Source organism: Thermobia domestica, chromosome 9 (genome assembly GCF_964235325.1).
Source record: "Thermobia domestica chromosome 9, izTheDome1.hap1.1, whole genome shotgun sequence".
NCBI classification, from domain to species: domain Eukaryota; kingdom Metazoa; phylum Arthropoda; class Insecta; order Zygentoma; family Lepismatidae; genus Thermobia; species Thermobia domestica.
Genome location: NC_137462.1, coordinates 203,362,487 through 203,378,015, shown reverse-complemented (window position 1 = coordinate 203,378,015; position 15,529 = coordinate 203,362,487). Strand labels below are relative to the sequence as shown.

Here is a 15,529-nt window from a genome sequence, read left to right as displayed (position 1 = left end):
AATCTGCTAGCGCTGGCCCTGACCCATGTTCACACACTGATAATGACTGACGGACTACTTACTGTGCGGAGGTTAGCTAAGGTTACTAGCTTGTCACTCTGTTCAATAGACGCAAATTTACACCAACATTTTGAGATCACAAGGTATCAACCCGATGGGTACCACGAATGTTAACCGTTGATCAAAAGCGTGACGAGTCCCTTGTTCAGAGACAAATTTGCCCTTGTTTAAGAAACATCCGGGTAACTTGTAGGGTGTGACAATAGATGAAATTTGGTACATCATTACCATCCAGAGTGCAAGCAATAGAGTATACAGTGATGGGACCGTATTCAGCTGACAAACTTATGGCCACAAAATAGTAAGGGCCCCACCTGATCTAACTTTGGACTTTGACCCCGACCTTTATGACGTCATAGGTCAAAGGTCAATGACCTTGGCCCGGGGTCACGTGATCAGCTATTGACTTATGATGGTATTAGGAGTCCAGGACATTGGTACATTTAAACTTTGTAGGATAATTTGAGAATTGTCAAATGAAATTGCGTCATTGGTTTTGATTATTCCAGCCTATGGACCAAATATAAACGTAAGCAATACGATGTACCACGTGATTGACCTTGATGAGGTAGTGTACAGGGATTCATTTCCTTTGTTGTGGTACTTCTTAAGTTTGAGTACACACTTGTAGAAAACAGTTTGTTCTACTCAGGTAAATAATTGACGGACATTATTGACCTTATTGAACATATAATGATATGATTAATTCTAAGACTTAGATATATCGAGAGAAGTATTCTTTAAATTTGGGAATTGTTATAAACAGAACTTTAACATAAGGCGCGAAATTTGAAACAATACTTTGAACTTTAGCCACAGCTCATAGTCTAAGTTCATTTGTGGTGATTGATTTGACCTTGAACTTTAGAAATCTGATAGCTAACCTTATTGAATCTTATGACTCATAGTCTTAAGGGAATATGCTACAACACTGAAATTTAGTCACAAGGTGATGTAATCTGACACTGGTAAAGTTATTGTTGATGCAATTTGATTGGTTGATCACTATCTTTCGTGCAATCTGATTGGCTGATCACTATCTTTCGTGCATTCTGATTGGTTGATGATTTTCAAATCTTTGCTGCATTCAGTTTTAAGTTTTGTTTAATATTTAAAAAGTTTTTGAAATTTTTGTTTGAAACTTTAGTTTGACATTTTTTCGTTTGATATTTTTAGTTTGAAAATTTTTGTTTTAAAATTTTTGTTTGAAAATTTTTCGTTTGAAATTTTTGTTTTAAAATTTTTGTTTGAAAATTTTTTGTTTCAAAAATTTGGTTACAATTTTTTTGTTTCAAATTTATAGGTTAAAATTTTTTTCGTTTCAAAATATTGCTTCAAACTTTTTTTGTTTTGAAAATTCTTTAGATTGAAAATTTTTTACGTTTCAAAATTTTCGTTTGAAAATTTTTCGTTTCCAAATTTTTGTTTGAAAATTTTTCGTTTCAAATTTTTGTTTGTATTTTTTTTTTGTTTCAAGATCTTTGTTTTGTTTCAAAGTTTTCGTTTCAATTTTCGTTTTGAAAACTTTGGTTTGATTTTTTTTAGTTTGAAAGTTGAAAAAAGTTTTAAATGCCATGAGTCTTTCCTTTCAAAGTTTCCACCTAATTCCTAGAGAACATTGACCAGGGACCCGCCGCGCATCAAATCAAATCATCGATCACGTGACCGTATTAGCATTTGACACCCTAAGGGTCCTACCAAATTGAAAGGGGATACCCGTCCATACCTTATAACCTTATCAAAAAGGATAAATGAGTCAATAACCGAACACATGGTTGTACTAAAAGATTTGGCAATAGGACCACCGAAATTTATCATGATACATATTGAGGTCCTGTACTATGCTTAAATTGAACAATTTCCAAAATTGAAGGGTGGGTGGCTCAATGTATCCCTCCCAAATTTTAAGAAGGGTGTCAATATACCCATGTCTTAAAATAGGAAATGGACCCCCTGTAATCATAGGACCTCATCAAAGGGGATAACTTAGGTCAAAACCAAACACGTGGTACTACGTATTGCATACGTTTATATTTTGGCAATTTTGTACCCCTAAAAGGGAACGAGATGGACCAACCAAATTTATAGTGATCTATATTAGGGTCCAGTACTATGATACCAAATGTTTAAATATGGCAATTTCTACAATTTAAGGAGTGGGCCAAGGTACCCTTCCCAAAAATGTTAATGGGTGCATCAATATACCCATGTCTTATGAAAGGGAATGGACACCTGTATACGGCCATATAACCATATAAGGTAATAGAACCTCATCAAACGGGGATAAATTGGGCCAAAAACCAAAAAAGTGGTTGTACTAAAATTTGGCAATTTTGAACCCCTAAAAGGAAACAAGGTGGACCATCCAAATTTATAGTGATCTATATTAGGGTCCTATACTATAATACCAAATGTTTAAATTGGGCAATTTCCAAAATTAAAGGGGTGGGTCAAGGTACCCCTCCCAAAAATTTAAAGGGGTTCACAAATGTACCTATGTCTTATGATAGGGAATGGATCCCTATACATGACCATATAATTATATAAGATAATAGGACCTCATCCAAGGAGATAAATTAGGTCAAACCAAACACGTGGTACAACGTATTGCTTACGTTTATATTTTTGACAATTTTGTACCCCTAAATGGGAACGAGGTGGACCAGCCAAATTTATCATGATACTATTAGGGTCCAGTACTATAATACCAAATGTTTAAATTGGCAATTTCCAAAATTTAAGGGTGGGCCAAGGTACCCCTCACAATTTTTTAAAGGGGTGCACAAATATACCCATATCTTATGAAAGGTAATGGACCCCTGTATACGCCCATATAACTATATAAGGTAATAACATCTCATCAAAGGGGATAAATTAGGTCAAAAACCTCCGAAATTTGAATTTTTGGCAATTTTTTTACCCATGAAAGGGAACGACATAGACCCCTAATACTGATAGAGGTACATACTATGGTCCCAGGCTACCATATTACATTTTTAGATTTGGCAATTTCCAAAATTTAAGGGGGTGGTCCTATGTACCCCTGCCAAAATTTAGGGGTTGGGCCAAGGTACCCCTGCCAAATTTTAGAGGGGGTGGTCATATGTACCCCTAGGTCATTGACCCCGGGCCAAGGTCATTGACCTTTGACCTATGACGTCACAAAAGTCGGGGTCAAAGTCCAAAGTTAGATCAAGTGGGGCGAGTACTACTCACGATTTTTGAGATACTCCAGGGCCAAAAGACAATTACAGGTAATGATTATCCACAATTGATTCCAAAAGTTAGGGAAACAATCAAGGAGAAAAGCAGAGTAATACTACACAGGAAAGTGAGTAAAGGGTAAATGTTCCTTCTGAGCCACCCCTGGGTACCACCCATGACTGCTTTTAACTTCTAGCACACCCCTCACTGACCATAGCACATTGCCTGAGCTCCTCCGTGGCTAAGCGGTTAGCGTACGCGCCTTTGGCGTGGGAGACCCGGGTTCAATTCCCGGAGGGAGCTCATGTGGTTCGGATTCCACGTTAATCAGTAGGTCCACGTCTCATATATCCTCACTGCTGAAAGGGACGCTAAACTAAAATCAACTCAACTCAACTCATAGCACATTGCCCAATACGCCACTGCAGAAGAATGTATTTACATAATTACAATGCTAAAGTGCTCTTGAAAAAGGAATATAGTTACCTTGTAAGAGGAAGCATCAATAATCTTTAAATAAGGTACAATACAACATTAATCTTTCGGAACACAATTTTAATATATATTTTTTGATGAAATTTTAGGTAAGTATACGCTGGGTTATAAAATTTTAAGTAGATATATGCCGTATACTGCCTCGGGAGACCCGAATTCTATTCCCGGTGGGAGCTCTTGAAGTTCGGATAGTTTGTTAAGCTCTTAATTCCACGTTTCACACAGAATCGCTGATGAAAGGGACGCTGAACTACAAACCAGAAAACCAACTGTATACTCTCAGTTAGGCCCAATTACATCCCTGCCCGAAACCCATTATATTTTGAATATTTTGAACAATTCGCTCTTTAATACAAAACGCAATGTGATTTCATACTACCAATAGTTTACCTTAGTTTATCTCACACACCGTAAACCATAATCAACAGAAAAGACGGAGTAGAAAACTTGGGTGAAAATCTGATTCAGCGAATGAATGTATTCTTTCGCTGTTATGCAACTTATCTTGTACAGAATTAACACCTTGTCTTATACGATATATTACAGGGACATAACTCAGATCAAAGTGCATAGTTACATGAAGGTTAAAGATTTTTTTTTTTACTTCTACGTTAATAATAAACGAGACTACACGTAACTATTACCACGAATCCCTTCTCAACTCACCAGAACTATAAAAATGCTTATAAGCGGAAACATGTTTCGAAGTAACTCTGTGCGACTATTTAGGAAATCTGTAAAATTGGACGAATTCTTATTCAGTTTGTTAAAAAGAAATGGATTTTCACACAGCGCTAGATGTGTGACACTTCCTTTATTTAGTGTGTCAAAACAACGTCGATTATTTTCTACCGGTAAAGGAATTATTAAGTCTCGCTTTAGTGATGTAGAGATTCCGAGAGTAACACTTACGGAGTATGTGTGGGAAGATATTGAAAAATGGTCTAACAGGACTGCAGTGGTAAGTTGCACTTTATTCTATTAGCAAATACTAACAAGAATAGTCATTACAAAATTTTTACATTAAGGGAATTTGAAACTAGTGTTATGAAAATGAAATCTTTCAGATTTTCTTAAAGGTCTACCGTATTGTTATATCTTGAAGACTAAAGGAAGTGGGTGATTAATGAAAGTGAGTGATTACGAAGGAGTCGGTGTAATGAAAATTGGGAGAAAACGGGAGAACCTCCATAAGACCCACACCTACAATGTTTTCCACCGAACTATCAATTATCACAGCAAGAGATCGCTTGCTACTTTTTCCCTTAATTTTATAAACAATTTCTTAGTTAGTTTTCCTTTCACTATCTGACTCGTTTTATTACTAGTAGTTTGGAATGGACATTAATACAGTGATGCCAACTCGTGGAATAAATCCCATTTTGTGGGATTTTTTGACATTATTTTTTTACCGAAAGAGAAAGGGAATTTTCGTCGAAATTGGCAACATATATTTGATTTTTCATATAAAATCTACGATAATAAAATTCTATAAAGGCGAATTAGTGTGAATTCTCAAATTTTACCAGAACTTTTTTATGTTGAAAGTTCAGGCTACTGAAATATAGTTTGTGGAGTGTGAGATAGTAAAAACTCAACCGCTAAGGAACAAATATTGTGCTCTTCTAAGCTAAAATATCAACAAACGATTTAATCAATGAATGAATGCAAGGAAAATATCAAACGAGAAACAAATTAAAGAAAGAAAGAAACATACCAAAGGAGAAAGAATCAACTTCCAAAATTTTCACCACAAAATGTTTGCAAAACGAAATTTTTCTAGTATTGTTAGGCTCAGCATGAGGTGAAGGCACGAAGATATAATGGACATACTGAATTTCTGACAACAAACAATACTTGTCTTCGACTAACGAATACTTGTCTACAAGCTATTTTATATTCGTAAAAGATTGAATAATTTTATTTCATGTTCTATTATTATTATCTTGTAATTAGTAGATAGAAGAAGACAATCTATCACAATTGATGTTCGGTAGTTTAGAGGGGCTGATTGTGACACTCATCACTATCTTGTACCAGCAATAATAAGAGAGAGATTATCGTTGAATAAATCAAATATTGAATGTCTGGAAGCGGATATATTTAATTTAAAGAAATTAGAAGAGAGCCAGATAAGATAGGAATACCAGATTGAAGTTTCGAACAGATTCTCGGTTTTAAAAAAATCGGAGTGCACTAGTGTTGATACTTGGTTTAAAATGAGAAATAGCACTAAAAGTTCAGCAAAAAAAAAAAAAAAAAATGAAATACGCTTAAATATGTAGTAACAAACCATGGTTCGACTAGGAATGCATTAAACTAGCAGAGAAGAGAAAACAGGCAAAATTGCGTTGGTTACAAAATCCTAATGAAATAACTACACAAAATTTCGTAGACATCAGGCGGGAAAGTTCCAAAACTTTTAGAAAGAAACGCGATTTTTTTGAAAGCTAAAATTAAGGAACTTGAACATAATAATAAAAATAAAAACATTCGGGACATACATAAGGGGATCAATGAATTTAAGAAAGACTATCAACCTCGTGCTTATATATTAAAGAAAGCTGACGGAACAGTTCTCACTGATAGAGATGGCATCTTAAATACATAGAAAGATTTCTTTGACGATTTGCTGAACACGAAGCCAAAAAACTAATGGAGAAAGCGAAATACACACCGCAGAACCGTATAAAAATGAAATGAAATCTTTGAGTTTTACGTCCCACGGTTATGCCGGTTAGGCTAAAGGAGACGGTGAAGATGAGAAGTGAATGAAATGGTGGAATGAAGAAAGTGGGAGGAAACGGGAGAACCCCGAGAAAACCCACGCACACGGTATTTGTCCACCACAAAGTTCACTTGGCGGGGACTGGGATCGAACCCGGGACCCCAAACACCAGAGGTGAACGCTCTACCACTGAGCGCAGAACCGTATATTCCAGAACCTAACCGAATAGAAATACAAATCGGTATAAAGAAATTAAAGAAACACAAATCTCCGGGTGTAGACGAAATTCCAACTGAGTTAATTTTAGCTGGAGGCGAAAAATTGTGGAACAAGATACACAAACTCATTCTCCTTATCTGGAACAACGAAGAATTGGCACAAGAGCGGAAAGAACCAATCATTGTTCCAATTCATAAGAAAGGTGACAAAACTGACTGTAATAATTATCGAGGTATTTCTCTTGTCAACGTCCTATAAAGTCGTCTCAAACATTCTATTAGCAACATTGACCCCATACGCAGATGAAATTTTGGAGATTATCAGTGCGGATTTAGACGAAATCGATCAAATATTTACCATTCGACAAATACTCGAAAAGATTTGGGAATACAATACCGCGGTACATCAACTATTTACTGATTTTTAGAAAGGCTTACTACTCGGTTAAGAGAGAAGCATTGTACAACATTCTTACAGAATTTGGAATACCGAAAAAACTAATTAGATTAATTAAGATATGTTTAAATGAATTCAAAAGTAAAGTCCACGTGGGAAAATTTTTGTCCACGAGCTTTCACGTCGAGAATGGCCTGAAACATGGAGATGCGTTGTCGCAATTATTATTCAACTTTGTCCTGGAATACGCTATAAGCAAAATCAAAGATAGAAACCAGGGCCTAGAGTTGAACGGCATTCACCAGGTTATGGCATATGCTGATGATGTAAATTTAATAGGGGATGATAGGAGAACAATCGAAAGAAATGCAGAGACCTTATTAAACGCTTGCAGGGACATGGGTTTAGAAGTAAATGCAGAGAAAACTAAATACATGGAAGTGCGTCGGGACCGTAACACTGCAAATTGTGGATGCGTCAAAATATTAAATAATACTTTTGATAAAGTGGATACTTTCAAATATCAAGGATCAATATTAACAGACCAAAACCATATTCACGAAGAAATTAAATGTCGACTAAAAGCAGATAATTCATGTTATTATTCAGTTCAAAATCTCTTGTCGTCGCGAATTCTGTCGAGGAATTTTGATCTTAAAATATACAAACAATAATCATGCCTATTGTTCTGTATGGTTGCGAAACATGGTCGCTTACTGTGAGGGAAGAACATAGACTGAAAGTATTTGAGAACAAGATCCTGAGGCGAATATTGGACCCAAGAGAAACGGGAATGTGGGACGGCGGAAACTTCATAACGAGGAATTACATAATTTATACGGTTTACCGAACATTGTTAGGGTCATCAAGTCTAAGAGGCTCAGGTGGGCAGGTCATGTAGCCAGGATGCAAGAAAGTAGGAACTCTTTCAATCAAAGTCTTAAATGGAAGACCAATTGGGAAACGACCATTAGGAACACCTAGGCGCAGATGGGAAGATAATATTAAGATGGATCTCGCCGAAATAGGAATACAAAGTAGAAACTGTATCCAGTTGGCTAAGGACAGAAGTCAGTGGAGAGCTTTTGTGAACCTCTGGGTCCCATAGGCCATACGGTTAGTTAGTTATTATAAAGTGGGAAACTCAAAAGCAGAATGGGACATTTTGACTCTAGAGATAAGATTTTATAATTTTCCAGGTTGAAATCACTGCACTAACACTGAATCATCGAAGACAGAGAGAAACGCCTATGCTCTTCAGAGGAACTTGAAGGCCCCCTCGCACTCTGAAACAAAACACGAGAAACCACTCGGCATTTGCCATTGGCTACCACTAAATCACCGTGCCCTCACTTAAGATTTTTAAGTAAAACTGAAGGAAAACTAAGTAGGCTAATACAATGAAACTAGCAACTTAAAGCAAACAGACTTAAATATTTACGGTTAACAGGAGTAAATTATTTTACAACAGTATTTGGATTAGTTTATCGTATGAATTAATGTAAATGTGATAAGGCTGAACAAATGCTATTTACAACGAAAAAGTAGAAGAAAAGAACATAAGAAGAAACAAGGATAAGAAGACATTATAAATGACATTCACGGATTCGTCCAGATCCAAAAAGATCTACTTTCTCATCTTACAAACGATTCTACGATGCAGATGCAATAACTTGAATGCAACTGGCTATCCTGCTTTTGTTTGATTGCTCTTTCGTTAGGCTATAATTTCTCTTCGAGTAGAATATTCAGACAAGAGAAAAAAGAGATTATATATACGATGAACAGTTTCTGGGTAATAATAATTACTAATTAGAACTTAATATATCGCTTGTGCCTCTTCGTACCAAAGTGACTAACACCACAGAAAAAATTCCTCTGTGCTAACACGAATGCTTTTCTTTCATGGACGTACTCAGAGGGTGGGTCCTGGGGGTCCGAATTTTCCAGAATCCCGACTTTTTTTTTTTTTTGTAAATTTAGTCTAATTTTAGAAATGATTTTTCAGTTTTAAATATAATTTATCCTTATATTTAATTTGGAGGTCCCCGAAAAACTTTGGACTCGTCCGAAATAAATTCCTGTATATGGCTGTTTCTCTTTGTGTGATTTGATTTTCGGTAGTGGTATTTGTCTTGAATACAAACCTGAAGAGAAGTTCGGTTTCTAGTTTAAACAGTAGGTATTGTCTCATGCAGTCTCAATTTTGAGAAAGGTTAAACTGCAAACAATCAATCAATTGGTGTTGCTTCACTGTTCCCCTGTGACAGTGACGCTTTAGTAATACTCTTTCTGCTCAACAAGTAACTTTTGGATTGACTTGGGAACCCTACGGACTCTTATGCTTTCTGTTTCCATCAGACCATTTCATCATTACTCTTACATCTGGCAGTTGGGGATAACATAATTTCACCATAAAATTTATAGTGCTTTCACTGGAATTTCTTATTTCATCCAAAATTTTTAGTAAAGCTTCACAGGAAATGTTTACAGTAAATCAACATACCAATACTGACATACCACTGCGTTTGACATAATGAAATTAAATGTGGCAAATTTGTTATTCTTATCACCTTCGTGTTCGCAAGGAAATATTTCAAACAATTAAATCCTATGTGAGCTAAACATTTTATTTCTTCTTTTGGTTTTGACATAACATTTCAACTTTGGAGAGATATATGTTTATTATAAGGTTCCCTACCCTCGCGTATAAGAAACCTCTATAAACACGTGCTTCATTCACAACCATGTGCTATTGTGTACAAACATTGTTACCACCAGACGATGGAAGTAGAACATCAGGAAGCCACGAAGTTGGTTCGGAAGGTAACCGAAGATGGACGACCCTCTCCTCACGTATCGCCCTATCAGAAGACACCCATAAAAGAGGACTACAAGTGAACAGGAGCATCATTTTACAGCTAATCATTTACAGTCTACAGTGACCTACCAACACCGCAATGGACTATGAAGATCCCCTCTAAAACTTATCTCTGGATGGTGCAGTGAGCGTAAGAGATACCCTACAACCACCTTTCACCTTTGACTTTATTTTATAAGAAATCAAAGACAAAAAAATATACGGTAGAAAACAGGGTAGGCCCGACCTCAGAGCTTCATAGTACGCTTCGCCACTGATTATAACCTAACACTAATTGAACCGATATTTCCGAAGCCACTATTGTGAACTGAGGATACACTGGACTCTGAAAACATTCTGTATATTACAAAGAAATTTTGTAAATCATTGTAGAGATTTATTTTCTATAATAAATAGGAGAAGGGATTAATTCCGGCCTGTTTCATTAGACTCTACCGAAAAACATTGCATCATATATGAAGGTGGAAATGCATTCCAGAATATCCAGTAGTAATTCATGGTTTGGTGAGAAATTGGTTTTGTTTGATTTGAGTTTAGCGTCTCTTTCAGCGGCATGGTTATATGAGACTTGGACCTACAACATAACGTGGGATCCGAACCATATGCATTCACATCGGGAATCAAACTCGAGTCTCCCGCGCCAAAGCTGCGTACGCTAAACATATAGCCACGAGAGAGCTAGTGAGAAATTGGTATAAGGTAGTGTTCACTTCAATGTTATCCTGCAAATGTGAAATTGTGAAATACTATAAAACAACATGTCTCGAGAGCATAAACGTGGAACGTTAAACTTTAAATTATGTTGTACAGGCTGTTGGGAAAGAAACATGCAGTACTTACCTTAATAGTTTATGTAATAACCCCAAAAGGGTAAAGAAACAGCTGTTCGGATAGGTTGTTGATCATATAGCTGCTCTGTTCTTTAAGGCCTCCACATCCCCCTGCCATTGCCAATTACTTTTGGATTTATAAGGCAATCGAAACTTTGCCTCTGCCTCTTTTACTTTTATTCCAATTTATTTATCTCTTCTGTTCGGCTTTTCTTCCTTAGCTGGTTGAGGTGAGGCATATTTTTCTAGCATGACATCTAATACTTTAAACCATGCCTTTTATATACACTTTTTTCATTCTTTATTTATTTTATTACATTATTATTATTATTATTATTATTATTATTATTATTATTATTATTATTATTATTATTATTATTATTATTATTATTATTATTATTATTATTATTATTATTTACAAAAACAGATAACCCTGTAAAGGAATAATACAATTCAGACATAAGATAAAATTTCTCTTTTCCATTTGTCACTCATTAAAATTTTCATCGGTTGCACTGTTTTGGGCTGCTTCCTCTACCGCCACCTGAAAGTAAACTAAAAAGAATATATTAATAATAAAATAGTGACAAGAGACACAGTGCGAAACAAATATTGGTTTGTACAAGTTTCTTCTGAGTTTTCTTGTATTTTATTATATTTTATATTATTATTATTTTTACTTCTTTAGGCCGCACCATATATTCACATTTAAGACACACAAATAATAATATGACACTAGCACTGACACTAAACACAAAAAAGTAGCGTCTTTCTACCGGGTTTCGTTCCAGGATTTTTTTTTATTTGTGAACAAAATTCTGTACGTTAATATTTTTTTAAAATCTTTGTTTGTGTTCTGTTCTGTCCTTCTTTTTTCAATTCTTCTATTTCACATATTTCCCATTACATGCGTTGTCAGTTCTTGGAATTTTGTAACTTTAGTTTATCCTGTCTGATGTTTTCCCATGTATCATTTTTGAGTTCATTTCTTATAATTATTAGATCTTCCCTTGTTATGAAGTGCACAAAGTCCATGTTACATGTTCGGGTGTCTGGGCCATTCCACAGATACACTTCTCATCTTCTTCTATTGTGATCCTATATAAATGTGACTTGAAAGGACCATGGCCAGAAAGTGTCTCCATTGTCTCCTTGTTTAGGCTTGGCATTTCTTTCCTTATTTTGTATCGACGATATGTATTCTTTTAGTTTCTGTCCTTTACTTGAGTTTTCCCATTCCTGTTGGCATTTTCTTTCAATAATTTTATCTAACTCTGTATCGTTAATTGGAAGTATTTCTAACATTTTGGTCGTTTCTTTGTTTTTCGTCCAAGTCTTAAATGTATTGGTTCTTCCTGAGCCAGTACCTGTAAAGCCTCTGCTGACATGGTTTTTATTACATCCAGGGTACCCTTCTTTGTGACCGGTTTATTGTTTGTTTTAGTTTTATATTCATAAAAAGTCTTTGTCACCAGACACTGGCAGAATAGCTAAGTACTACATGATCACTGTTTTGTTATAAGTTTGCAATATACTCTTAGGGATTTTGTAGTCCCTTCTTGCGATTGTTAGTAATTTGTGTGTTCCTTTTTTTGCTTTTATTCGTAATCTCGTCTATATGTTTTCCGTAGTTTAATTTTTCATCTATCCCTAATCCCAGGTACTTAAACTCTGTCTATCTTTTGTTGGATACCTTTAGAATAGGACTTCTTTGAATTTCCTGTCCAAAAATTGTATACTTCGTTTTTGTTCCAGAAAGAGTTATTGTTGAATAGCATTTTTATAGCTTTTCTAATATTATATTTCCATTTCTTTCTACTTCGTGTCTTGAGGATGCCGACAACATTATCACTAGGCCTATGTCAGCAGCATATCCAACTACTCCTTCTGTTTCTTCAAGTCGATTGAAACATTTCAGACATGGATCTGTTAAAATATCCCATAATGTAGCACCAGTTATGGATCCTTGTGGGCATCCTTTCGTACTGTATGTAGTTATATTTTTATTTGGTGCCTACTATATGTTAGGCTATATTTTGCTATATAGTTTATATTACGCTTCTATCGGTAATCCATCACCAATTCATACAAGGACATTGGTACCCCCATTTCTTTAAATTGTTTGAATAGTGATGGCCACCATAGGTTATCGAAGGCCACACTTATATCTGCCTATATTAGTACCTGATATTTTTCTATCTTATCATTTTCAATTAGTTCCAATAGTCCCGTTATTGTAGTCTTAGTATTTCTTCCTTTACGAAAACCATGTTGTAGTCTAACATTTTGTATAATTCTGCATTTGTTTAATCTTTGTACGATTACTCTCTCGGAAAGTTTGCCAATTGTATTTAGGAGGCTAATGGTTTGATTATGACTAAATTGGCTTTCTTCCAGTTTTTAGGTACCTTCTGCTGTTTTAGACCAAGTTGCACGTCTCGATAAGTATGGTGCCTATTTTTTCATTTGGTCCTTGTATATTTCTGATTTTACATTGTCCGGTCCTGCGACTTTCTTGTTTTTCAGCAATTTTTTAATACGCTATTATCTCTTTGTTCGCAGTTTCTTCTAATTGTTCATCATTTCTGGGTGGTATTTACATCTGATTTACTGTCTGTCTGTGTTCATCGTTGTCTTTTGTTGGGTCGTCAGTCGGCAAGAGCTTTGCCATTAAATAATTTACTGTACTTTCTCAACCCTTGGTGTATTCCCCATTGTCCATTTTGAAGGTAGAAAGTGTTGTTGGCCTGTTAACTTTGTTGCTAATTATTTTATAGGGTTCGCCCCATATGTCTAGACTTATGTTTTCCTTTAAAAACACTTTCCAACTTTCTAATTTTGTTTCTTTTCTGTTTATTTTTGCTTCTGCTCTGGGGTATGGTATATATCTATTGTAGCATAGTTGAACGCACGTTTGCTATATATCTATTGTAGCATAGTTGAACAATAGTTCTTCCCATAACCCAGCTGGCGTTCAGACACCACCCTGTCATATTTCACACTCCGCTTTTCCTACGTGTAAACTCAAAGCAAGTGCAAAATTTCCCCATACTGCCATTTAGGCCCAATAATTGGTGAACACCATTTGATTCAAACAAGAAGCCGTAGCAGTATATACTCTCGGCTCTATTCCGACAATTATTTCTCAATAGTTTAATCTCTAGTGTTGACAAATTGGCTTGTACTTCCCTTCCTCCGAAATATTTCCTTTTGGAAGTATTTGAGAGGAGAGCTTTGTTCTTCATTTTCACATGATCGAGGGATTGAAAACATCAACGTAGTGGAATACAAGTAAGACAAGGTGCTACGTATCATGGACGTCTTCTTTCTCTATTTCCAACAGTAATCCTATATCCGTGCAGGCCGATTTTTAGCGGACTTTATTCTCAAGACACTGAAGTTTGTATATTGTGTACCATATTGAATACGTATATATAACATTTCATTTCTTAGACCAACTATGTTGTTACAAATATACATTCTATAATTGTCCCCTGAAATTCGTACATGTGTACGTACACACCATCTGGTCATACAGATCAAGAACCATCTTCATATTTGTTAGTGAAATGTGCATTTTGTATATTTTATTCAAGAGCAATGTTTTGCTTCAAACATCCATTGATTTTATTATTATTTCATTTGTGTGAGTATGTGTGTGTGTTTAATATATATATGTGTCACCTGTATAAGTTCATAGGTTATTAAATGTTCCTCTCAATTTAATGATATTATAGAATAGCGAAATTTCCAAAATAAATTGCTTCTTGCATTCTTTTATGATTTCTTTACTTTTGTTATTAATATAATGGAAACTTTCGTATCATATGTATATAGCTAGATGTATTTTTTGTAGACATGTGGGGTAACTGGAAGAAGTTACACTTATTCAGAATTAAGACGTGCTTGTGGAAGATTTGCTGCTTCACTGCAATCCATTGGTTTTAAACATGGAGACGTTCTAGGAATGATCGTTCCAAACACGCCAGAATTTATTGTTGTCTTCCATGGAACAATTGAAGCTGGGCTTACAGTAACAACTGCAAACCCAGTCTATACCGCCGGTAAGTAATTCATACGTTGTTACAAAGATTATAAAAAGTAATACACTCCCTGGTATTATAGCCAATAAATTGGTATATTCAATGGGCTGTTAATTAGGTGATAAATGATCAGTACATTGGCTCCATCACAGTCACAGTCGGATTAACACGCTCCAGCATCCTAGGCTATACTGTACTTCTGGAACAACTACTCTTTACACACAAAAAAGTACTTGAATTAAATATATACTAACCAAATGTGGAAATGCTGTTGTTCCTGTTCTCCATTTTGTTTCAATACGTGAAGAAAACATTATATTCTGAACGAGCTATACTTTGTTTAGAAAGAAAAAGTATAAGTTATTCTGCAATGTAGAAACACGTATGGAAAAAGTCTATAACAAAAAATGAATTTATTCTGTAAGATATGGGGAATGGAGAGAAAGCGAAATATGCTGCAATGGGTTCCAACCTTCTCATCCTAGAAATTAATGCAGGCATGATCGTTGTTGGTATTGCTTTGTAAGTGACCTTTTAATTCGTATAGCTCCTCACTAGAAATAAACTTGCACATAGTGAAAATGGTGGAGAGTACTGTTATCTGTCCCCGGAGTATGTCTGTTTAAGAGTATGCCTATATTAGAGAAGATCTGACCTCCTTATGTAGGTCAAG

The 15,529-nt window shown here is 35.4% G+C and overlaps 1 protein-coding gene across 2 annotated transcripts in view; it reads left to right on the top strand.

Moving 5' to 3' along the window:
- The window catches only part of LOC145660544 (putative 4-coumarate--CoA ligase 1), a 70,612-nt gene that overhangs the window by 18,912 nt on the left and 36,171 nt on the right, over nucleotides 1-15,529 (top strand). Inside the window, exons 1-2 of one of the 2 annotated variants that reach the window (XM_081725736.1) lie at nucleotides 4,382-4,720; nucleotides 14,670-14,877. In XM_081725736.1, coding sequence (XP_081581862.1) covers nucleotides 4,439-4,720; nucleotides 14,670-14,877 — 490 coding nt within the window. In that variant the 5' untranslated portion in view covers nucleotides 4,382-4,438. Of the gene's footprint in view, nucleotides 1-4,381; nucleotides 4,721-14,669; nucleotides 14,878-15,529 lie in introns of those variants that run through there. The other variant, XM_081725737.1, reaches the window with a different exon arrangement.